The sequence below is a fragment of the Grampus griseus genome (assembly GCF_964374135.1).
Source record: "Grampus griseus genome assembly, chromosome: 11".
In the NCBI taxonomy this organism is placed as follows: Eukaryota; Metazoa; Chordata; class Mammalia; order Artiodactyla; family Delphinidae; genus Grampus; species Grampus griseus.
The window spans coordinates 51,591,190-51,615,702 of record NC_139005.1 but is presented as its reverse complement, the minus strand read 5'-3'; the positions used below and the strand labels follow the sequence as shown (position 1 = coordinate 51,615,702).

At 39.6% G+C, this 24,513-nt stretch overlaps 1 protein-coding gene across 1 annotated transcript in view; it reads left to right on the top strand.

Annotated features, from left to right (window-relative positions):
* The window catches only part of WIF1 (WNT inhibitory factor 1), a gene marked incomplete at its 5' end in the record, with an annotated part of 86,395 nt that extends 62,099 nt beyond the window's left edge, over positions 1-24,296 (top strand). Inside the window, 7 exons of the mRNA XM_082666837.1 lie at positions 968-1,108; positions 1,988-2,083; positions 9,497-9,592; positions 13,906-14,001; positions 19,158-19,253; positions 19,773-19,868; positions 23,501-24,296. Of these exons, the coding sequence (XP_082522963.1) occupies positions 968-1,108; positions 1,988-2,083; positions 9,497-9,592; positions 13,906-14,001; positions 19,158-19,253; positions 19,773-19,868; positions 23,501-23,622 (743 nt within the window). The 3' untranslated portion in view covers positions 23,623-24,296. The remainder of the gene's footprint in view (positions 1-967; positions 1,109-1,987; positions 2,084-9,496; positions 9,593-13,905; positions 14,002-19,157; positions 19,254-19,772; positions 19,869-23,500) is intronic.
* Between the last annotated feature and the right edge of the window lie 217 nt (positions 24,297-24,513).

Here is a 24,513-nt window from a genome sequence, read left to right as displayed (position 1 = left end):
ATATTTGTTCTATTCATAAGGAAGAACTGGAGTCTAGTGGATCAGCTAGATCAGTCTTCTCCAGTGGATATGTTTAGGATAATCCAGTGGATTTCAGAAATTTATGAAATCGGCCTCTCAGCCAATGACTTGAGCCAATTTCCACCCAATGATTTGTGAGTATTTCACAGCTGAAGTTGTGGACAACTCCTCGCCGTCTCTGTACAGCAACACTATTAGTTCCCACTCTCTGCTTAGTCTACACCTACATACCCCAAGTGATCATCAGTTTCACTAAAAAGAAGTGTCTCCTCTTTAGGAACCTAAACCATTAGATATGTCTATTGTGAGATTACTTCATCACAGAAAACTCTCTTCTAGATCCCCAAGATATGGACACTTCTCAGTATTAACAAATAGCCTGAGAAAATATTACATTTATTAACTCAGTCCAATGATTGGGGTCTAGTCTGAGTTGTAGAACATTTCCAAAGAAGATATTTTGTCACTTTCAAGCATACATAGTAAAAGTAAACCAGTGGGGTGTTGCTTATAGGGCTTTATTTAATAGATTCTGCAGTGCTGACTTTTAGCTCTTTTTGAATTATATGGAGGCTGGTGAAGGTGTTCACAAAGTTTCTTCTCCTAATTAATCTATGCTACCTATTTGCACCTTTACTTCTTAGAGAACATTTTACCATCTTTTTTTTCAAGATGGTACAAGTTCAGACTATGAACAAAATATCCCCAGTTTCCTATTAGTAGGGTACAAATTAATGAGGGTCATTAATTCTCCACTCAGCATGATGTACACGTTCTGTGGAGAATGCCCAGATAATCAAAATACAGTCCGTACTCTAGTGGAGATACAAGCATGTCTGATAACAAAAGGTGAACATTTTTGCTTTGTTCTTTGTCTCTCTTACCAAGATTTCTGTAGAAATGGGATCAACTACATAAACTTTCTCCATACCTTCTTTTTCTTTAGTTGTTCAAGTTGGTTTTCCATGTCTCGGCAAACAAGATGGAGTGGCAGCGTTTGAAGTGAATGTGATTGTAATGAATTCTGAAGGCAACACCATCCTGCAGACACCTCAAAATGCCATCTTCTTTAAAACATGTCAACAAGGTAATCAGTGATGGTGATTCCAGAGAAGGCTCGTAAGGCTTCCAGGTGTGATTTGGGCCAAAAATTGTAGCTAGCTAGCTAGATAATTATTTTGTATAATTAAAACCACACCAGTGGGAGGAGGGGTAAACGCAGGGTCCGCTAATAGTACTAAGACAGACTTTCTCTGCTTTGACCGCACTCACAAGTTTAGGAACTCCAGTACCCTTCAAAACGCCCTGTCTTCCACCTCTCTTCTTTCCCTCCTCCAACACAATCTTTGGGAGTCCCCACCTTCATAGCAAGGGTTCCAGTCATCACCAGCAACTACTGCAAACCACACGCTCTGCTGAAAGCTTGGTGCTTTTGACTTCCAAAGATCACGCCAGTGACCTCTGCCAGGCAAAGGCACCTCTCCATCACAGCCCGGATTCCCAGTTAAGCATGAAGGCTTTCCCATGCTGTCTCCTTTCCCATCCTGATACAAGCTCTTCCAACACAGAATTTAAGCTCTGGAGGCTTTCAGTGCCCTAAAGATGTACCAAAAGGCCGTTCCCCCCTCTGAAAATGAATATTGAGGGCAATATCCATCATTCTGTTTCAGTGTGAATTTAAGGAAATGCAGTAGATTGATGGGTGGGAGGAAGGCAGAACATAAGCTCGCTTTGCCTTCTTCCACGAGCTCCCTACTGTTGGAAGTAGGATTGAGAGGCAGTATCTCATGAAGACTTAGTGGAGTACAGGCAGTGTAGAGAGAATGAAGTGGAAGTACTGGTATTCGATAAATTATGGTAATTGGTGTGCTGGGGAAAAAGTGACCGTTAGCCTCTTCATGCCCCTGTAATTCACTCAACATGATCTGAAAGCTGTCTGTATAAACCTTGTTTCTCTTTGGTGAAGCTGAGTGCCCAGGAGGGTGCCGAAATGGAGGCTTTTGTAATGAAAGACGGGTCTGCCAGTGTCCTGACGGATTCTATGGACCTCACTGTGAGAAAGGTAAGAACAGAGACAGCCAGCTTCCCTGCTTGCTTCCTAATGAAATGGGTGTTACACAGGAGCCCCACATGTATTTTTAACACATCACCTGAAATTATTTTTCTGGTCACATTATAAGGATTTGTGCAGTCTTAAAAAGCCACAGCAAAGCTATTGGAAAGTATTCTTCTAGGAGTGGTTTTCTGTTAAATCCAGTATGTGGTGACAGGAGCAGAAAACTGGCACAATGTCTACATTCTTTGTGGCCACTTTCACTCTCTTCCACCCCCCTCCGCAATTCACTATTATATATACTATGCTTTAGCATAATCTTATGAAAGTTTTGAGTTTTTTTCCCTCCACTAAAGTTGGTTTTAAAAAGCTAGTATTATGAGTGATTTGAAAGTATCTACTCCAATTAAAAGTAGCTTGTTTCACAATTAAGTCTACACCTGAGTTATGAAGATGCTCTAGGCAAAAAAAAAAAAAAAAAAAAAGGATGAAAATCATTTGTGTAGTAAATATATATATTTTGGTGAAATTACTACTAAGAAAGCTATATGAAAAAAGAGATGAACATGAAAATGTTTATTAACCACAAATGTGTCTAAACCACAAGCTCACATATACTGAGCTTATTTGACCAGAGTAAGCAAAATATTTTTCATCTTCAAAAAATAGATTTTTTTCTTGTCTGCATTGATTTTTTTCTTTATTTTATTTTCTTAATTGAAATATAGTTGGTTTACAGCATTGTTAGTTTCAGGTGTACAACAAAGTCATTCAGTTATATATATATATATTGTTTTCAGATTCTTTTCCCATATAGGTTATTACAAAATATTGAGTATAGTTCTCTGTGCTATACAGTAGGTCCTTGATTATCTAGTAGTGTGTGTATCTGTTAATCCCAACCTCCTAATTTATCCCTCCCCCACCTTCCCTTTCTCCTTTGGTAACCATAAGTTTGCTTTCTATGCCTGTGGGTCTTTTTCTGTTTTGTATATAAGTTCATTTGTATCTTTTTTTTTTAGATTCCAAATATAAGTGGTATCATATGATATTTGTCTGTCTAGCTCACTTCATTTAGTATGATTATCCCTAGGTCCATCCATGTTGCTGCAAATGGCATTATTTTATTCTTTTTATGGCTAATATTCCATTGTGTGTGTGTGTGTGTGTGTGTGTGTGTGTGTGTGTGTGTGTGTGTCTGTGTCTGTGTGTGTGTATCTATCTGTCTCACATCTTCTTTATCCATTCATCTGTCGATGCACATTTAAGTTACTTCCATGTCTTGGCTATTGTAAATAGTGCTGCAATGAACATTGGGTGCAATTTACATTCCCACCAACAGTGTAGGAGGGTTCCTTTTTCTCCACACCCTCTCCAGCATTTATTATTTGTAGAATTTTTGATGATGGCCATTCGGACCAGTGTGAGGTGGTACCTCATTGTAGTTCTGATTTGCATTTCTCTAATAATTAGTGATGTTGAGTAGCTTTTCATGTGCCTCTTGGCCATCTGTATGTCTTCTTTGGAGAAATGTCTATTTAGGTCTTCTGCCCATTTTTTGATTGGGTTGTTTGTTTTTTTGTTATTGAGCTGCTTGTATATTTTGGAGATTAATCCTTTGTCAGTTGCTTTGTTTGAAAATATTTTCTCCCATTCTCAGGGTTGTCTTTTCGTCTTGTTTATGGGTTCCTTTGCTGTGCAAAAGCTTTTAAGTTTAATTAGGTCCCATTTGTTTATTTTTTAATTTCCATTACTCTAGGGGATGGATATAAAAAGATATTGCTGCAATTTATCTCAAAGAGTGTTCTGCCTATGTCTTCCTCTACGAGTATTATAGTATCTGGTCTTACATTTAGGTCTTTATAACATTTTGAGCGTTTTTGGTGTATGGTGTTAGAGAATGTTCTAATTTCATTCTTTTACATGTAGCTGTCCAGTTTTCCCAGCACCACTTATTGAAGAGACAGTCTTTTCTCCATTGTATAGTATTTCCTCCCTTGTCAGAGATGAATTGACCACAGGTACATGGATTTATTTCTGGGCTTTCCATCCTGTTCCATTGATCTATGTGTCTGTTTTTGTGCCAGTACCATACTGTTTTGATTACTGTAGGTTTGTAGTATAGTCTGAAGCCAGGGAACCTGATTCCTCCAGCTCCATTTTTCTTTCTCAAGATTGCTTTGGCTATTTGGGATCTTTTGTGTTTCCATACATATTTTAAAATTTTTGTTCTAGTTCTGTGAAAAATGCCATTCGTGATTTGACAGGGATGACATTGAATTTGTAGATTGCCTTGGGTAGTATGGTCATTTCAACAATATTGATTCTTCCAACCCAAGAACACAGTACATCTTTCCATCTGTTTGGGTCATCTTCAGTTTCTTTCATCAGCATCTTATAGTTTTCAGAGTACAGGTCTTCTGCCTCCTTAGGTAGGTTAATTACTAGGTATTTCATTCCTTTTGATGCGATGGTAAGTAGGATTGTTTCCTTAATTTCCTTAATTTCTCTTTCTGATCTTTCGTTGTTAGTGTATAGAAATGCAACGGATTTCTGTGTATTAATTTTGTATCCTGTAAATTTACTGAATTCATTGATGAGCTGAGTAGTTTTCTGGTAGCATCTTGAGGATTTTCTATATATAGCATCATGTCATCTGCAAACAGTGACAGTTTTACTACTTCTTTTCCAATTTGGATCACTTTTATTTCTTTTTCTTCTCTGATTGCTGTGGTTAGGACTTCCAAAATTATGTTGAATAAAAGTGGCAAGAATACACATCCTTGTCTTCTTCCTGATCTTAGAGGAAATGCTTTCAGCTTTGCACTGTTGAGTATGATGTTAGTTGTGCATTTGTCATATATGGCTTGTATTATGTTGAGGTATGTTCCTTCTATGCCCACTTTCTGGAGAGTTTTTATAATAAATGGATGTTGAATTTTATCAAAAGCTTTTTCTGCATCTACTGAGATGATCATGTGATTGTTATTCTTCAATTTGTTAATGTGGTGTATCACACAGATTGATTTGCAGATATTGAAAAATCCTTGCATGACTGGGGTAAATCCCACTTGATCACTGGGTATGATCCTTTTAATGTATCGTTGGATTCAGTTTGCTTGTATTTTGTTGAGGATTTTAGCGTCTATGTTCATCAGTGATATTGGCCTCTAATTTTTTTTGTGTGTGTGGTATCTTTGTCTGGTTTTGGTATCAGGGTGATGGTGGGCACATAGAATGAGTTTTGGAGTGATCCTTTCTCTGTAATTTTTTGGAATAGCTTCAGAAGGATAGGTGTTAACTCTTCTCTAAATGTTTAACGGCTGTGAAGCCGTCAGGTCCTGGACTTTTGTTTGGTTGGAGCTTTTGCATCACAGATTCAATTTCAGTACTGGTAATTTGTCTGTTCATATTTTCTGTTTCTTCTTGGTTCAATCTTGGGAGATTGTACCTTTCTAAGAATTTGTCCATGTCTTCTAGGTTGTCCATTTTATTGGCATATAGTTGCTTAGTCTCTTATGGTCTTTTGTATTTGCGGTGTCAGTTGTAACTTCTCCTTTTTCATTTCTACTTTTATTGATTTGGGCCCTCTCCCTTTTTTTCTTGATGAGTCTGGCTAAAGGCTTATCAATTATATTCATCTTTTCAAAGAACCAGCTTTTAGTTTTATTGATTTTTTTTATTGTTTTGTCTCTATTTCATTATTTCTGCTCTGATCTTTATGATTTCTTTCCTTCTACTAACTTTGGGTTTTATTTGTTCTTCTTTCTCTAGTTGCTTTAGGTGTAATGTTAGGTTGTTTATTTGAGATTTTTCTTGTTTCCTGAGGTAAGCTTGTATCGTTATAAACTTCACTCTTAGAGCTGCTTTTGCTGCATCCCATAGCATTTGGATCATCGTGTTTCCATTTTCATTTGTCTCTAGGTATTTTTTGATTTCCTCTTTGATTTTTTCAGGGATCTATTGGTTATTTAATAGCATGTGTTTTTTGCAGTTTTCTTCTTCTAGTTGATTTCTAATCTCATGCATTGTGGTCAGAAAAGATGCTTGATATGATTTCAGTTTTCTTATATTTACTGAGGCTTGATTTGTGACCCAGTATGTGATCTATCCTGGAGAATGTTCATGTGTACTTGAAAAGAATGTGTATTCTGAGGCTTTCAGATGGAATGCTTTATAAATATCAATTAAGTCCATCTGGTCTAATGTGTCATTTGAGACCTGTGTTTCCTTATTGATTTTTTGTCTGGATGATCTGTCCATTGATGTAAGTGGGGTGTTAAAATCCCCCACTATTACTGTGTTACTATCAATTTCTCCATTTATGTCTGTTAATGTTTGCCTTATTATTGAGGTGCTCTTATGTTGGGTGCATATATATTTACAATTGTTATTATCTTCTTCTTGGATTGATCCCTTGCTCATTATATAGTGTCCTTCTTTATCTCTTGCAACAGTCTTTATTTTAAAGTCTATTTTGTCTAATATGAGTATTGCTACTCCAGCTTTCTTTTGACTTCCATTTGCATGCAATACCTTTTTCCATCTCCTCACTTTCAGTCTGTATGTGTTTCTAGATCTGAAGTGGGTCTTTTACAGACAGCATATACACAGGTCTTGTTTTTGTATCCATTTAGCCAGTCTGTGTCTTTTGGTTGGAGCATTTAATCTATTTACACTTAAGGTAATTATCAATATGTATGTTCCTATTGCCATTTTGTTAACTGTTTCGGATTTGTTTTTGTAGGTCTTTTTTCTTCCTTTCCTCTTTTGTTCTCTTCTCTTGTGATTTGATGACTATCTTCAGTGTTGTGTTTGGATTCCTTTTTCTTTTTTGTGTGTATATATATTATAGATTTTTGGTTTGCAGTTACCATGAGGTTTTACCATGATATATCAGTCTATACATATACACCGTTGTTTTAAGTTACTGATCTCTTAATTTCAAATGCATTTCTAATATCCTGCATTTGTACTCTCCTGTTCTCACGATTGCTGGTTTTGATATTGTATTTGTGTGCAGATGATTTCCTACCTTTACTGTATGTTTGCCTTTACTGTTATCGTTCCCATTTCATAATTTTCTTATTTCTAGTTGTGGCCTTTTCTTTTCCACCTAGAGAAGTTCCTTTAGCATTTGTTGTAAAGCTAATTTGGTGCTGCTGAATTCTTTTAGGTTTTGCTTGTCTGTAAAGCTTTTAATTTCTCCATCAAATCTGAATGAGAGCCTTGCTAGGTAGAGTATTCTTGGTTGTAGGTTTTTCCCTTTCATCACTTTAAATATACCATGCTACTTTCTTCTGGCCTGCAGAATTTCTGCTGAAAAATCAGTTGATAACCTTATGGGGATTCCCTTCTTTGTTATTTATCACTTTTCCCTTGTTGCTTTTAATATTTTATCTTTATCTTTAATTTTTGTCAATTTGATTAGTAGATGTCTTGGTGTGTTCCTCCTTGGTTTAATCCTGTATGGATCTCTCTGCACTTTCCGGAGTTGGGTGACTGCTTCCTTTCCCATGTTGGGGAATTTTTCAGCTATTATCTCTTCAAATATTTTCTCAGGCCTTTTCTCTCTCCTTTCTCCTTCTGGGACCCATATAATGCAAATACTGGTGCATTTGGTATGGTCCCAGAGGTCTCTTAAACTGTCCTCATTTCTTTTCATTTTTTCTTTATTCTGTTCCACAGCAGTGATTTCCACCACTCTGTCTTCCAGCTTACTTGTACCTTCTTCTGCCTCATTCATTCTGCTGTTGATTCTTTCTAGTGTATTTTTTCATTTCAATTATTGTATTCTTCAACTGTGTGGTTGTTTTTTGTATTTTTGAACTCTTTGTTAAAAACTCTTGTAACTTCTTGCTCTGTGCATCCATTGTTTTCCTGAGTTCTTGGATCATCTTTACGATCATTACTCTGAACTCTTTCTTGGGTAGATTGCCTATCTCCACTTAGTTGGTCTTCTGGGGTTATATCTTGTTCTTTTGTCTGGAATATATTCTTCTGCCATCACATTTTGTCTAAACTTCTATTTGAATTTTTATGTATGTGGTAGGTTAGTTATGTTTCTTGACCTTGGAGAAATGGCCCTCTGTAGGGGATGTCCTGTGTGTCCCAGAAGTACACTCCCCTCTCATTGCCCAGGGGCCAGGGACCAGCTGGTAGATTCTGACCTGTGTTTGTGGACTCAGTTCTGCAGCCTGCTGGATCATAGTATTCTTGCTTCTGGTGTCTGCCCCCTGGTGGGTGAGGCTGGTCTAGAGGCTTGTGTAGGCTTCCTGGTGGGAAGCTCACTGGTGAGTGCAGCTGGGTCTTGGCCCTGTGTTGGGGAGGACCGTGTTAAGGGGTATGTCTCGAGGTGGCTGTGGGCTCAGGAAGTCTTTAGGCAGCCTGTCTGCTGATGGGTGGGGCTGTGTTCCTACCCTGTTTGTTGTTTGGCCTGAGGTGTCCCAGCACTGGAGCCTACAGGCCATTGGGTGGGGCCAGGTCTTGGTGGCAAAGTGTCGGCCTCCAGGAGAGCTCATACCAATGAATTCTCTCCGATACCTCTGCCACCAGTGTCCTTGTCCCTGGAGTGAGCCACAGCTGCCCCCCACCCCTGGAGACCCTTCAAAACTAGATGAGTCTGGCCCAGGCTCCTATGAAGTCATTACTTTTGCCCTGGGTCCCAGTTACACAAGACCTGGTGTGCACCCTCCAAGAGTGGAGTGTCTGTTTCCCCCAGTCCTGTGGAGCTCCTGCATTCAAGCCCCGCTGGCCTTCAAAACCAACTGCTCTGGGGGTTCCTCTTCCCAATGTCAGACCTCCAGGCTGGGGAGCCTGATGTGGGACTCAGAACTCTCACTCCTGTGGGAGAACTTCTGCAATATAACTATTCTTGTTTATGGGTCACACACCTGAGGGCTATGGGATTTGATTATATCACGAGTGTGCTCTTACTACTGTCTCGTTGTGGTTTCTTCTTTATGTCTCTGGATGTAGAATATCTTTTTTGGTAGGTTCCAGTCTTTTTATCGATGATTGTTTAGCACTTAGTTGTGATTTTGGTGTGCTTGTGAGAGAAGGTGAGGTCAAGGTCCTACTCTGCCATCTTGTCCTGACCTTCATCTGCACTGATTTTGAAATTGGAAGATTGAGGAAATAAGGCAAGAAAAAATATTTACAGTCTTAAGAAGACCACATCTTAGTTAACATAATGATTCTGGGCAAATTTTAATCCTCTTCTATGAAATTGGTTGAAAAATAGCCTTATTTACTGCATAAAACTAATTTTTAATATAGCAAACTTGTATCTCTAAAGAGTGACTACTTTAATGTCAACTACAAAGCTTGAAAATACAGACCTGTTGTATTATTGACATTTCCAAAATGGTCCTGCTCGCAAAACCCTATTTGGTCTTAATCAGAATTCTCTCTCCCCATTAGCCCTTTGTACACCACGATGCATGAACGGCGGGCTTTGTGTTACTCCCGGTTTCTGCATCTGTCCACCTGGATTCTATGGAGTCAATTGTGATAAAGGTAACTTTCTAAGAACAAGGTTCTTTTTACTTTTTAAATGTCTGATTAAAAGACGTATATTTACTATAGCATCACTCTTCATAACAGCTCTGTAAATAGGATGTATCACTTCACCAGCTGCTATAACTTTCTTGTTGTTGTTTTTTTAATGTAAATTTATTTATTGCTGCATTGTGTCTTCATTGCTGTGCACAGGCTTTCTCTAGTTGTGGCGAGCGGGGGCTCTCTTCATTGCTGTGTGCAGGCTTCTCATTGCAGTGGCTTGTCTTGTTCCGGAGCATGGGCTCTAGGCGCGTGCGGGCTAGTAGTTATGCTGCGCCGGCTCAGTTGGCTGCTATAACTTTAACCCCAAATTTTATTGTAGCTTAACACAGTACAAGTTTACATTTGCTCACAGAATGCTCCAGGGCAGGAATACTTGGTCAGTGGGCAGGGCAGTTCTTCGCCATGCACTGATTTAGGGTCCCAGGTGCCTTCCATCAGTGGTTCTGCCTAGAGCTTTGGAGCTCTCCAGATCCAGCCAATAAGCAGAGAAAGACAGACTGGAGTAGGTACTGCTTAAAAAACAAACAAAAAACAAAACAAAAGCTCAGAAGTGACCTACAAAACTTCAACACCTATTCCATGGATAGGAATTAGCTCCATGATCCTACCTGGATGCAGGCAGGACAAATGTCATCCCTGGTTGGACAACCATCTCTCAATGACAACTTCATGGGAGGGGAGCATGGATTTTTGCGAACAATTAACTTCTCCTTCCCCATTGGGGTTTTGGTATGTCCCAAATTAGTTTTATGGGTGAGCTTCAAAGACTGAAATCAAACAGTCTTTTCCGAATTGCCTGACCTAGAAGTTCACTGATCCCGAATTTAATTCTGTGCTCACATATCACATCCCTGAGAGATCAGGACCCTCCTTCCTATGATGCTGCATCACAGCCAGATTTTACTCTCCAAAAGTAGATTCAAATGTGGCTCTAAAATAGTACCGAATGATTCATACTCTTTACAGGACACCTACCTATTTTGCCCAGTTCACATCTTTTATGGAAAGAAATTAAATTATATCCTTAAAGTGTATGTATTTTATGAAATTATCCTTGTGTCCAAAATGCTAATTGCATGAGTAGGGCACTGTTTCTTTTAAATAACTACTTGCCTCAAAATAAAATGATGTGTTATTTTAGAGAAGTGTCTCTTTAGTGATAATGCAGATAGCACCAGTTAAGATTGAGCAGCTTTTAAAAAAAGAAGGAAAAGCTAAAGGAAAGAGCCCTTAATATGAGTCAGAATAGTCATTTATGGTTGTCTGTTATTTTATGATATACAAAGTACCTTCATACAATTACCTAACTTTACTCTCAACAATCTTTTGAGATATGTAACGCATCCTCCATCTCAATCTCAGCTAAGCAAAATGAGGTTTATAGAGCTTGAGAAGCTTGGCCGAAATTCACACCCTCCACTGTACCATGTTGCCACTCAGGCTACCTGTTTCACATCTTAGTTCCTCTACCAGTGACTGCTTCTGGGCAGAGAACCTCATCTCTGTGGGCGATGCTTTTCCCAACTCTAAACTGGAAATTAAGCCATTGACCCCTGGTCCCCCCACCTCTATGCTAAATGAGATCATGTGTGAGAGCATCTCTACCTTTTAGTTGTAAGTGATCTCCTAAAACTATAGCACTGGAGTGAAAATAATTTTAAAGTTTTATGTTCATAAGGATTAAGCACTAATGACACTCATAATAACAGCCAGTGAATAAAACTCTTTCTTGTGAAGCTTCTTTGCCTTTGTCTGAATGTAGCCTTCAGCATCTCTGCTACTTCAAACCTGGGCAGAAGTTCATTCTTGAAGCAGAATTAAACTCATATTATCTCAAAACTATTAGGAAATAGAGCAAAGCCTTCAGAGATTTGGATGAAGAATGAATGTATTATCAGGTTTAGAAAGACCGTTTGTGAGTAGATGAGGCTGTTATTGGTGTATTTGCACGGTGGACTGTCAATTGTAATGTTTTTCTTACGCTAGGGTGTCACAAATGCTGCATGGTCCCTGTTGAAGGGAAAGATCTATGTGTATTCCGGTTTCTTCTACATTTGTAATACTTTACCTTTCAGATGAAAGATTTTCTTACTTGTTAGACTCCAGTAACTTTTTTTTATTCTTTTGGAAAGTCTGTTGAAATTCCACTTGGTTTCCCCAGAGATCTGGGAACATTAAAAACTAATGTTTTTTACTCCCTCAACAAAAAGATGCATTTATTAACCAGGAGGGAGTGTAGAGCTTCTGAAAAATGGTTTAATTACTGGAACGGAGCTAGACCTTAGCCCTACATATTTGAAGAAACACTAAAGATTAACTTTTATTGGCTCTTGAGACATCTGTTGCAAACTTTAACAGTTGAGTACTTAAACACTGGCCTAGCAAACCCTCAGCCCCAGTGAAAGTTACTTGGTGTCTCTGGCTCATTTTCTGAGTCAAGAATCATGGCATGGGCTTCCCTGGTGGCGCAGTGGTTGAGAGTCCGCCTGCTGATGCAGGGGACACGGGTTCATGCCCCGGTCCAGGAAGATCCCACATGCCGCGGAGTGGCTGGGCCCGTGAGCCATGGCCATTGAGCCTGCGCGTCCGGAGCCTGTGCTCCACAACGGGAGAGGCCACAATAGTGAGAGGCCCGCGTACCGCAAAAAAAAAAAAAAAAAGAATCATGGCACAACAGAAATGTAGAGAAGCTTGGTCCAGATGGTAAAGTATTATGCAAATACTAAGGCTGTGGCCAAATTCAGTAATCAGCTTTGTCATATTCTGTAACTTTTGATTATACTCCCAGGTTCATTGCATTCTACACATAGTACGGGACAGTGCCCAGAGGGCTCCAGCCAAGTGGACACAGGTCCTGATGTTTTCTCATCTCTTCTCATTATCCCCAGGAGAAACAGGACACGCTTACAAAAACAAGTCTTGTGCTCGCTTCAGCAGCACATATACTAAAATTGGAATGATACAGAGAAGGTTAGCATGGCCCCTGCATAAGGATGACATACATATTCGTGAAACATTCCACAATTAAAAAAAAAAAAAAACTGTCCAGCCCTAACAATACTAGCAGCAAGTAGCAAAGAGGAAGTCCAAGAGCTGATTCTCCTAAATCCTAAATTCTGTACCCCAAAGCTTTTGCTCCCCTCTACATCAGGAGGCTTGATTTTGCCAAAGCAAGTACAGCATGGCCTTAAGCTGAGAGGTACTTCTGATTTTTAACAAAAAGCTTTATCATTTAAGAAGCATGATATTCATAGAATATTCCAGCTGGACTTCTTTTCCACAAAGAAAGCATACACTTAGAACTTTTGGATTTCCTTTCTGATTTTCTTACTGAAAGCTTATTCCAGCTTTCGTTCATCTATAGCCAACTCTGGCCTGTTTTATATAGGACAAGAACAAATAGGCCATAAAACTGGAATAGCTGAGAATCGAGTTCTTATTTTCATCTCCTTTACAGAATGAGCCAACTTGTCTATTTTTAGATATTTGCTCTCCCCCGTCCCCATTTCTGTCCTCCCTCTATTTTAGGTGCCAGTGAGCAGTGAAATTTCAGAAGCTGACTCTAAGAGAGAGGGTTTAGTATGAATCACAAACGGTATGATTATTACCTGGAAAATATAGTTAATTGGACTCCCACAATAATATACCCACATTCTTCATCCCTCCAGCTCATACTGCCACCACTTCCCTGCCTGTGGGACCCGCAAGGGGCAACCGTCTGTCTTTTCCTAAATATAATTACTCCTTCCTGCAAATGTCAAAAAAGTCTATTTTTAAAAAATTCCTGTTATATAAGATGCATCTCTGTTCCTCTTATTCAGAAAAGAAGTTGCTTTCTCCTTTGTCTGATCCCAGTACTTATGACTTCTCTCCCTTTTGTCTATTCCAAAGAAAGTTTTCTCCTTTTACTCTTCCCTCATCTTAAAAAATATTTTCTTGGGTTCATAGAGTTCTTCTCCTTTAAGAGCATAGATATTTATAAGAAAATAAAAAAGATTTTTTTTTTTTTTTTTTTTTACACATGATGCCTTTTTTCACTAAGCAGTAAACCCCTAGAGGTGGGCCCTATGTAATGTGTGTGTTGCTGGAATCTGCAAATGGTCAAGCAATTGCTTACAAGTCCTGTATGTGTAAAGTGGCTTGTTTTGTTAAATAAGTAAATGGGCAAGTAGCAGATGCCTAAGAAGAATCACTTAGCCTTAATGAAATGTTGTTGTTGTTAGATTTAAGCTACTATCTAATGCAATACCCTGTTTTCATCCTAACAGCAAACTGCTCAGCCACCTGCTTTAACGGAGGGACCTGTTTCTACCCTGGAAAGTGTATTTGCCCTCCAGGACTTGAGGGGGAACAGTGTGAAATAAGTGAGTATCGACCTGCATTGTCTTTTTTCGGGGGAGGGGGGAAACTTAGAAGCTCCATCTAACCCCTTCATTTTATTGATGAGGAATCTGAAGCCCAGAGACAATGAATACCTTGTCTAAGGACTCAGGCCAGTGGTTTCTTTTTACTAGATTGAGCCGCCATCTGTTTTGGCTAAAGGTGGGCAAAGAGTGACATAGCTCAGCACAGGTGACTCAGAGCCAATGCTCTCTGACTCAGTTATCTGGGTTCGAGTTATTCACCATATTGCGTTGTCTCTTGCTAGTGATTTTTATCCCCTTATCATTGTGCAGAGCCCGTAGTTTCAGCCTGGAAATGTAGATCAGAGCTTTAGGACAGCTGGAATTTGTTCACCTACCTGCAGGCATATAGAGTTTCTCCTCTGGCACTCACTGCCACATTTCCTAACCAGACGGAGCCTCGTGACTTATCTCAGAGAAAAGGATAGACTCACTCAAGAAAAAAGATGGGGAAAAAAAGGTGCAGAGCAATAAAAACAAACAGACAAAAACCTAATAGCACACGCAACAACATGAATGAATTGCACAGACGTTATGCTAAGTAAAAGCTAGACACAAGAAAGTGCGTGCTGCCATTTTTATGAAGTTCAAGAACAGGCAGAAGTAATGGATGATCATAGAAACAAGAATAGTGATTGGGGGGCACAGAGGAACTTTATGGGGTGCCAGAAATGCTCTATATCTTGATTGAGGAAGTGTCTCATGAGTATTTATGTAAAAAAAAAAAAAAGAAAGAGTTGAGCCATAAACTTAAAATCAGTGCACATTATGCCTTCACTAGATGTTTGTCACGCTTTGGTACAAAGAAAAAAATGTAACGGTGGAATGTGGTAGGTAATCATTGTTTTGGGAATCAGGATACCAAACCGCTTGCCCTGGCCCTGTCACCTCCCAGTCACATCACTGAAAGCTCTCTGCTCAACTCAGAAATGAGCCAGCCCCACTCTCAATTACTCTATGACCCAGAAGACAGATACCACCGAAGCCCCGCTCAGGAAGGCGCAAAAAGAGTGTGAGTGAGCACATCTGCTAAAGGGGCTGTGTCCCCGCCTTTCTGGAAGTTCTGGAATGTGGCATTTTCACCTCCAGCTGTATTGTATCCATAAAACACCCACTGTGTTTGGTACAGCCGTAGTTTCTGAAGTTGTACTGGGTTCAGAATTCAATAATACTGACTTCCTATTTTAACTTTCAACTTCTAATTTATTTGTGGGTTTGTGTAGTTTAATAAGTAGTAGCTGAAGTGACGGTTTTTTATAGAGTTCAAATGAAGTACCTCTACGGTTTCCATAGGACATGTAATGTAATTAATCGTCAGGATGTGGTTTCTGCTCTTCCTGCCCTGATAAAGATATCTCTGAGCTCACTCCCCTCACTTTTCTTCCCATACTTACTCTCAAACTTCGCATATTTAGTTGGTTCATGTTTATGAATCTTCGTTCATGGGTTCATTTCTCTTCATGTAGATATCTGTTTCATGCCCTTAGGTTTATGACCTTTCCATTGACAGAAACTGTTTTCTATTCCTTTTTTTTTTTTTAACTGCACCAAAAATGTGGGCCTTTTGAAAGCTCCTGATTATCCCCATCACAAGTTATACTCAAATCCTTTTAGGAAATTTTTTGTTTCTATTACAGGAACCAAATTACCAGGAAAAAATTTAAATGGGTCTTGAGTTGAAAAGTGCCTCTAGTGTAATAGAGACAAAAAGTTGAATTATGTATCCTATCTTTAAATTGAGATACAACTCACATACCGTAAAATTCACCATTTTAAAGTATATAATTGAATATAGTCACGAAATTGTGCAGCATCTCTTCTCTCTAATTCCAGAACATGTCATCATCCCCCAGAGAAACCCTGTACCGATCGGCAGTCACTCCTCATTGCCTCTCCCCAAGCCCCTGGAATCCACTAATCCACTTCCTGTCTCTTTAGATTTGCCTATTCTAGACAGTTCATATAAATAGAATCATCCAATATATGGTCTTTTATGTCTGACTTCTTTCACTTAGCACGTTTTCGAGGTTCACCTACGTTGTAGCATATATCATTACTTCCTTTTACTTGCTAAATAACATTGCATTGTGTGGATATACCAACCACATTTTGTTTATCCATTCATCAGTTGATGGGCATTTGGGCTGTTCCCACTTTAGGACTCAACGAATAATAGTGCTGCTACAAACGTTTGTGTACAAGTTTTTGTGTGAACGTATTTTCAGTTCTCCTGGGTATATACCTAGGAGTAAAATTGCTAGACCACATGTTAACTCTTTAATTTTTTGAGGAACTGCTGAACTGTTTTCCAAAGTGGCTGTACCATTTTACATTCCCACCAGCAACGTACAAAGCTTCCAATTTCTCCATATCCTTACCAACACCTGTTATTGTCTGTTTTTTTAATGAAATATGTATTCTGATGCTATTTATATTTTCATTTCTCCTGGCCTCTATCAGAATTGATATCTTCTCAAACTTCACTCTGACTTGGCTGTGAGATATACTTGCAGTTTAACAAATAAGACCATGGTTAGAAGTATCTAGATGTATGTACCTATGTTTATCTTGTTCTTTAAGGTTCACAGACTTTACAAGAATCTTTAATGAGCCGTCAGTTAAAAAGACCAAATTATTTATACTGTACTATAAATGTTTTCTTAATACCTTAATGGGTTCTTATTATTATAAAACTTATCTGTATAAAATGCTCTCCATAAAAAATTAGAATATTGGATAAAATAATTAAAAATCACTCATAATTCTAAGACCCAGAGATGACAGTTATTGGCGCTTATTGTAAACTATTTTTATCTTTTTCTCTATGTGAAGGATAGTCACAAATTTAAGTTACCTCACAATCTGATGGGCAGAGGAAGTTTAATATCTTTATTTTGTCAATACCTTATCTCACTGTTCTCACTGGTTAGAGTTAAAATTCAAATTGTTTAGAATTAGTCAAATCTGTTTGTCTTCAGGCAATATTTAGTCTCATTTGGGTAAAAATGTGTAATCGCTCAAGTTGACTCAGTTTACCACTGTCCAGTGGATAGATTGGTTGCAAAATATTTTCAGGAAAAGGAAGTCAATGTTACAGACACTTACAGAATTTGTAATTTTAAACAATCATCTCTTCATGATGTTTTGGCTCCATGAGGTTTGATCTAGGAATGGCCTTCTAACCATCACCGGCAATCATATTTCTGTGGTGAGATAACTGGGAGAGAACGTCCTCCTCCTTCCTGGCTGCAGTGATCCTAAGGGTCCTCACTTCCCTCTTGCCAAGAAAACAAAAAGGTCCTTGGAGTCACTGAAAAGATTCTCTCCATCAATCATTCTCTGCATTGTCCCTGGATACCAAGTTCACATTTCATAGAATATGGGGAAACTTGGGCTCACCAAGTATTTCACAATAACTCCTCCATCTTTTCTGCCATATAGTTATTGTCCCACATCTTGCTTACTTGAAAAAACCCAGTGCATTGCAGAGTACTGTGATATGATCCAATTTTGTGCATATGATGGGGACAGATGTTTCTTTGATGCAAATGGAAATTCAGAATTAGGTATTCCTTTCCTTAAATTAGAGTTGGGATCTTGACCAAATAGTAAATGCTATTATTTGTATCCAAACCTATCAAAAAGTATACTTTTGGATTTTTAATGGTCAGTTAAAAGGTGGCATTCTAATATTAAGATTGTTTTAATACATGTTTCTAGAACATCCCTGCATCAGAAGAACCTACAGGTCTAATGGCATTCCAGGTTCTTGAGAGATTCTAACATCTCAATATTATGTCTCTATTATCTCCACAATGACTAAATGCTGCTTTGGTTGATTTATATATGAAGAAAGTCATTTTTGGAGAAATAAAAAGAGAAGAAAGTGTTTTTAGCAAAATTACTTTCATATGGGATTCACTCTATGTTTGTCAAGCATAATGTTTGCCTGGAAAAAAACTTCACCCTTAGGATGGCAAATTCTAGATTGCAGAGGGAGAATAAATAGCTTCAAAAGTAAGAGAAAAGAAGAATATTATATAATTCTTACATCTAAGGCCCTATTCCAGCTCTAAAATCCTGTGATTCAAAGATCTGTGAAAAGACTAGCAATACTCATTTGGCACAGAGATAAAAGAAAGAATGATGTATCATTAGGATCTAAGACATTCCAGAAAAATGCACAGGTGTGGAATCAGGCCCCTTTTGTGCCCCACCTCATATCCTTCTCAGCCAGCCTTTCACTCCAGCCACTGCTATGACCTATTTTGCACAGACATAGCCTAACTGCACCTTAGCTGTGTCACACTTCTCTTGCTTTCCACCCAGAGACTCCTGAGTACTAAAAAAAAAAATAGAATCTGCACTCACACAGTCACAGAATGGGAACGCAGCAAGTTATTCCATGGGGTGACCTTTGATCAGTGGGAGACAAGTACAGATGGATAAATGCTGCCCTCTTCCTTCCTTCAGTCACCTTGAAGGTGCAGTCAGTCTACCTGGCTCCTCAGAAAGATGCTGCAGGATAGAGCCCAGTTGCCCATAGTGATGACCAACCCACAAACATATTATGCTTTTGCGTTGGCTTTCCCTCCTTCGCCGTTTTACTCTCCCCACCCCCCATTCCTGACCCCTAGGACCACTTCCCAAATAAACTCTGCACGCAGGCCCTGCTTTCTGGAGAATCCGAGGCTAAGACAGAAGTCATCATGTCCAGGTATAGGCCTGCTTTCAGAAAAAGTGACATAGAAAAATCAGAACTCAGAAAAGATCAGTTAGGGCGTCATTCCTATCTTCATTTTTAGTATACCTTAAATTACAAGCGTTTATGAATCAGTTAAAACATTATTCTTTTTTTTTAAAGTAATATAAATACATTTGAACATCTTCATTGTAGAAGATACGTATCCAGAATCATAAGTAAGAAGACTAGCCTGTTTGTTCCAGAAACGAGACTCAAACAGTAACAAAGCCAGGGTAGATCAGAAATAAGTGGAAATAACTGCTACTTAAAAGGCCTGATCCTCTCAAAGCCTTGCAGTTCCTCTGGAAAAAATGTAATTGCCTCTGAATGAAGCACAGAGTTCCTTGCTTATTTGCATTCTTCTCTATTTCAGGCAAATGCCCGCAGCCCTGTCGAAATGGAGGTAAATGCATTGGCAAAAGTAAATGCAAGTGCTCCAAAGGTTACCAAGGAGACCTCTGTTCAAAGCGTAAGTACCCCGAACACATAGTCGATCTTGTGTTACAGGATAATTAAACTAGTAGGAGTCTCTCCTCTCTTCATGACTTCTGTACCTACTGCATGTCGCTCGGGCATCACAGTTAACCCTTCTTCACTGACGTATGTTTCCTTGAAGTAGACCAAAGACGTTGTATGAAATCCATGCACGTAAAAAAACCTTAGACACATTCGCACACACAACCAAACTTTTTAACTCAGGAGTTTTCTTAAGGAAGATGAACTTCCATCGCCCAGCAGTTTCAAAGTCCTCCTGAGCATCTATTGTGAATGAGAAGCACCAAGTCTAGTTTAAGATTACTCTCAGGACTGTTTCAAAAAGTCCAAAACTGACTTCTAGCTGGAGATTGACTCAGAAAGAAAGAAAGAAAAAAAAAAATTAAGGGATGAAGCCAAAACTAACACATTCTAAAGAACTGCAGGAAAAGCAGCTGCGTAATTCTGTTGACAAATGAAAGCTCAGGAAACATTCTATCTCCTTTGACTCTAGCTGTCTGCGAGCCTGGCTGCGGTACACACGGAACCTGCCACGAACCCAACAAATGCCAATGTCAGGAAGGCTGGCATGGAAGACACTGCAATAAAAGTGAGTGCGAGCCGTCTGGGGAGCCAGCCTTTTGCATGTCTGTTTCCTGGCTCCAAAGGCGGATGGACAAGCCTAACTCAGCCCTGCTTTCCTTTTCAGGAAAGCAACTTCTCCTCCACTGCCTATGCTCCCCCGTGCTTCTCTGCATGCCACACCCCGCCCCACCCGGTACTCTCTAAACTGTAGAGCCTAAGCTTTAGAGTATAAAGAGGAAAGAAAGCATCACTGTAAAATAACACCACAAATATCTTCCAGGCTGAATTAGTACTACGTGGTGATTTGGTAATACGGTATGTTAACTGTGATAGAAATAAGTAAGATTTTAAATCAAATGTAGATCGGTATCTACATGGTTCTGATTTTATCATTCAGGATTGATCGGTCAGCATATAGAACATGAAGAGTTCTGCTCTGTAAAATCTTTAAACTGTATTGGTTATGGTATGCTTTAAATGGGTTCTTTTGTGGGACGGTAAAGGTCTGTGAAGTACGGGAGAGATGTTATCATGGAGTTGTGTTTTTTTCAAATTTATTGAGTACCAAAAATGAACTAGCTATAGGCTAATAAACCACTGACCTATTTTATACACAAAATGAAAGTTGCTAAATTCAATCATTCCGTTTTGATTGATATGCTAGGCATGAATCCAGGCACTGGAGACATACCCGTGAACAGACAGAAAAGGCCCTTCCTGGTAGCACCCAGGTTCAAGAGGGAGGGACAATCAGCAAGTGAAGGAAATAAATAATGCAGTTTCTGCAGGTTCATCCTGCAGCTTGAACGCAGTCTCCTGAGTATGGGCCCACTGGCCACTTTCCTTTGAGGAAAGAAAGGCTTCATTCAGTCATACAGCTCCCTTGATTAACAGACATCCAGGTTGTGTCTCCAAAATAATGTACACAAATTGAACAGATCCCTTTCACATCAGATGTTTTTCTAAATCAGTGGTCTCCAAAGGGTGATGCATGTAGCCCAGTGAGTGTGGAATGATCAGCTGGGTGCTGAGGGAAAATATAGTTTGAAAACATTTTTTATATCCTTTTATTACATTTATGTATAAATTTTATATGTATATATAGTTATATATCTCAATCTCTAATTTCTAATTTTCGTGCATATTTTATAACTCACATTATATTATTCTGATATGTACATATACCATTTATGTGTAGGTATACACGTTTATTTGTTTATTTTAAAGTATACCGGTGTCTGGTCTAGGCTAAGCCATTGATTTGAGTCTTTTGCACCCACCGAATTGGCTGGATGGTAGACTGAATTGGCTTCAGGTGGGCATAGCTTAACAAGAAGTGGAGCTCCTCTGGAAAAGCGTTCCTTTACCGAGGTGGGAATGATTGAATGGTATCCCTGTTAGGACATACTGGGTGGGGGGGACCTTCGTGGGAGTAAAAGACCTATAGAAAACTAACCATTTCTGGAGCCGTTTTGGAAAAGAGTTAAACCAAACCCTTTACGCCACCTTTAACTCAGGATAGAAACTGTGCCGTTTGTCCCCAAATCAGAGTAAGTTTCCAGAAGTCCTTGGGCCTAGGGATGACCTGAAGTGAGACCATACGTCCCAGGACTCAATTACAAAGGTCTTCTGGGACTCGCATTTGGGGCCTGGTGACCACCAACGATGATGGGAGGGGAGTACAAGAGGCACTGTTCCTGCTGTTACACCCGGTCGCTCTTCTAGGAAGAAGGCAAGTTAGGGGCCCTCATGCATGTAGTTTAGATGAGCAATTCTGACAGGTCTGCCAGCCACCAAATAGCACTCCCACTTGCTGAAAGCTTTTGTCATCCATTGCTCCTTCAGATCCAGGCACTGCATGTCAAGAAGATGCCTTGGTGTTTGATTCAAATGCAAACGTGTTTTCTAGGAGAGGCCACCCAGCCATTCTGTACATTGGCTGAGAGAATCAGGCTGAAAGAATGAGGTTTATGTTGATTAACGGGAGGGGACAAGGAAGCCCTGAGGCACAGAGTTCTGCTAAGAACAGACCCCCAGCAGGGTGACATGCTGAGAGGTCCCAGGCACCCAGACATTCCTGCTTGGGAGGAGGATACTGGAGACAGACTCCCCAGCTTAGGCTCCCCTCACCAGGGAGGTGTGGGCTTCATGGGTTGCGGGGTGAGCAGCAGGGTAGGGATTTACTCCAGCGAATTGTTGGCTCATTGTTTTGGCTGCGCCATGAGCTACTAGCCTGCATACCGACAATTCAAAGAGACACATTCAGGAACAAAGTATTCTGTTCTCAGTGGTTACTTAATGGCATGCTTGCATTTATTTATTTATTTGGCTGCATCAGGTCTTCTTTGCAGCATGTGGGATCTAGTTCCCTGGCCAGGGATCGAACCTGGGCCCCTGCATTGGGAGTGTGGAGTCTTAGCCACTGGACCACCAGGGAAGTCCCCCCCATGCTTGCATTTAAAAACCACAAGGAAGGGACGTCCCTGGTGGCGCAGTGGTTAAGAATCCGCCTGCTAGTACAGGGGACACGGGTTTGAGCCCTGGTCCGGGAAGATCCCATGTGCTGCAGAGCAACTAAGCCCGTGCGCCACAACTACTGAGCCTGCGCTCTAGAGCCTGCGAGCCACAACTACTGAGCCCACGTGCCACAACTACTGAAGCCCATGCACCTAGAGCCCGTGCTCTGTAACAAGAGAAGCCACCACAATGAGAGGCCTGTGTGCAACCAAGAGTAGCCCCCGCTCACCGCAACTAGAGAAAGCCCGTGCACAGCAACGAAGACCCAGCACAGCCTAATTAGTTAATTAATTAAAATAAATTTTAGAAAAAACCACAAGGAACAAATGAAATGCCAAACTTGACTCTAATGCACAGGAAGATGGAGGCAGATTTTTAAAGTGTGATTGCTGTTTTGGATCAGTTTTAGGAAAGCAGTAGAAGTGAGTCAGTGCCCAGAAGCATCTCCAGAAGTTCACAAGTAATAAGAAAAGAGGCTTCAAGTTGTGTAACTCAGTGTTACACTCCACTTATAATGAGCTGGAAATGCTATCGATAGATGCCCAGCTTCACCGAAACTCACAAATCCCCATTGATAAGGAGTCAGTTCAAATCATAACCTTTCTCTAACATGTGTACTGGAGTCCTTAATTCTTATAAAATTCCTATTTTGTGTAAATGCAATAGCCACGCCTAATCATGTGATCTATATGAAGAATGGGGGTTATTACATTGAACTAGATCAACGTAATGGAGTCTGGTTTTACAAGGCAGTGAAAGAATCAATGACCAAGTCCTCTGCAGAAGCATCCCTGCTATTGAGACCTCAGTGCTAGATCCTTACCAACTCTTGGGTGGAGAACATCCTTCCATTCAATCACATTCATCCAAAGTTTGCATCAAGAGTATCTGCATGGCCAAAATACATAGTGAATCAGAGATTCAGTGGAAGCCAGATTTGACGGAGTTAGTAAAATGGGTTTCTTTCAACAGAGATCTTGAACCTGTAACATCTCTTCATTCAGGTAGCTTTTTGTGATTGCTGTGGTCTTTCACTCTGGGTTGAAAAGGGAAAATGGATTTCATTTGAATGATTAATAATGAATCTGAAGAGCCTGTTTTTGTAGTTTCTTTTCTTTTAAGCTGTGAATAATTTTGCAGGGTATGGAGCCAGCCTCACGCATGCCCTGAGGCCAGCAGGCGCCGGGCTCAGGCAGCACACGCCTTCACTTAAAAAGGCCGAGGAACGGCAGGACCCACCTGAATCCAATTACATCTGGTGAACTCCGGCATCTGAAACGTTTTAAGTTACACCAAGTTCATAGCCTTTGTTAACCTTTCATGTGTTGAATGTTCAAATAATGTTCATTACAGTTAAGAATACTGGCCTGAATTTTATTAGCTTCATTATAAATCACCAAGCTGATATTTACTCTGCCTTTTAAGTTTTCTAAGTACATCTGTAGCGTAATGGTATAGATTTTCTTGTTTCAGTGCTTTGGGACCGATTTTATGTTATGTAAGTTGTTCAGGTTAAATTTTTGTCTTTTCAGTGTGTAGTTGGCAGATAATTTCCAAAAGTACAATGCATTCATGATGTCGAGGGGCTGGGCAACATTAGAGAAGATAAATGGAACAAAAATGCATAAATCACAAGGGTCTGGATGAAGCAATTATAAAAGTGCAGAAGTTATAGCATTTCAAATTATATTGTCATGTATTTAGACATTTGTCACATTTTTTAAATTCCCCTTATTTCTAAACTCACAATACAATATATTTTGACCTTACCATGATTCCAGAGAATTCAGTATTGAAAAAAAAAAAAAGAGAGAAAGAAACAACACTGTGGTAGTGGCATTAAACGATATAATATATTGTAAACACAATAAAATAGGGAATATAATGTATGAACTTTCGGCATTGGCTTGAAGCAATATAATATATTGTAAACAAACACAGCTCTTACATAAACATTTTATACTGTTTGTGTGTATAAAATAAAGGTGCTGCTTTAGTTTTCTGAGTGTTGTATGGAGTGGTCTTTGCATGTGTTATTTTATGAAAATAAAGTTGGTTGCAATTGAGTGGAAGTTAAAACTTTGCAGTATCACAAAAAAACAGAAGATATTCTTTCCCTGACTCTGTCCTAGCTCTCCAGCCTCATCTCTCCC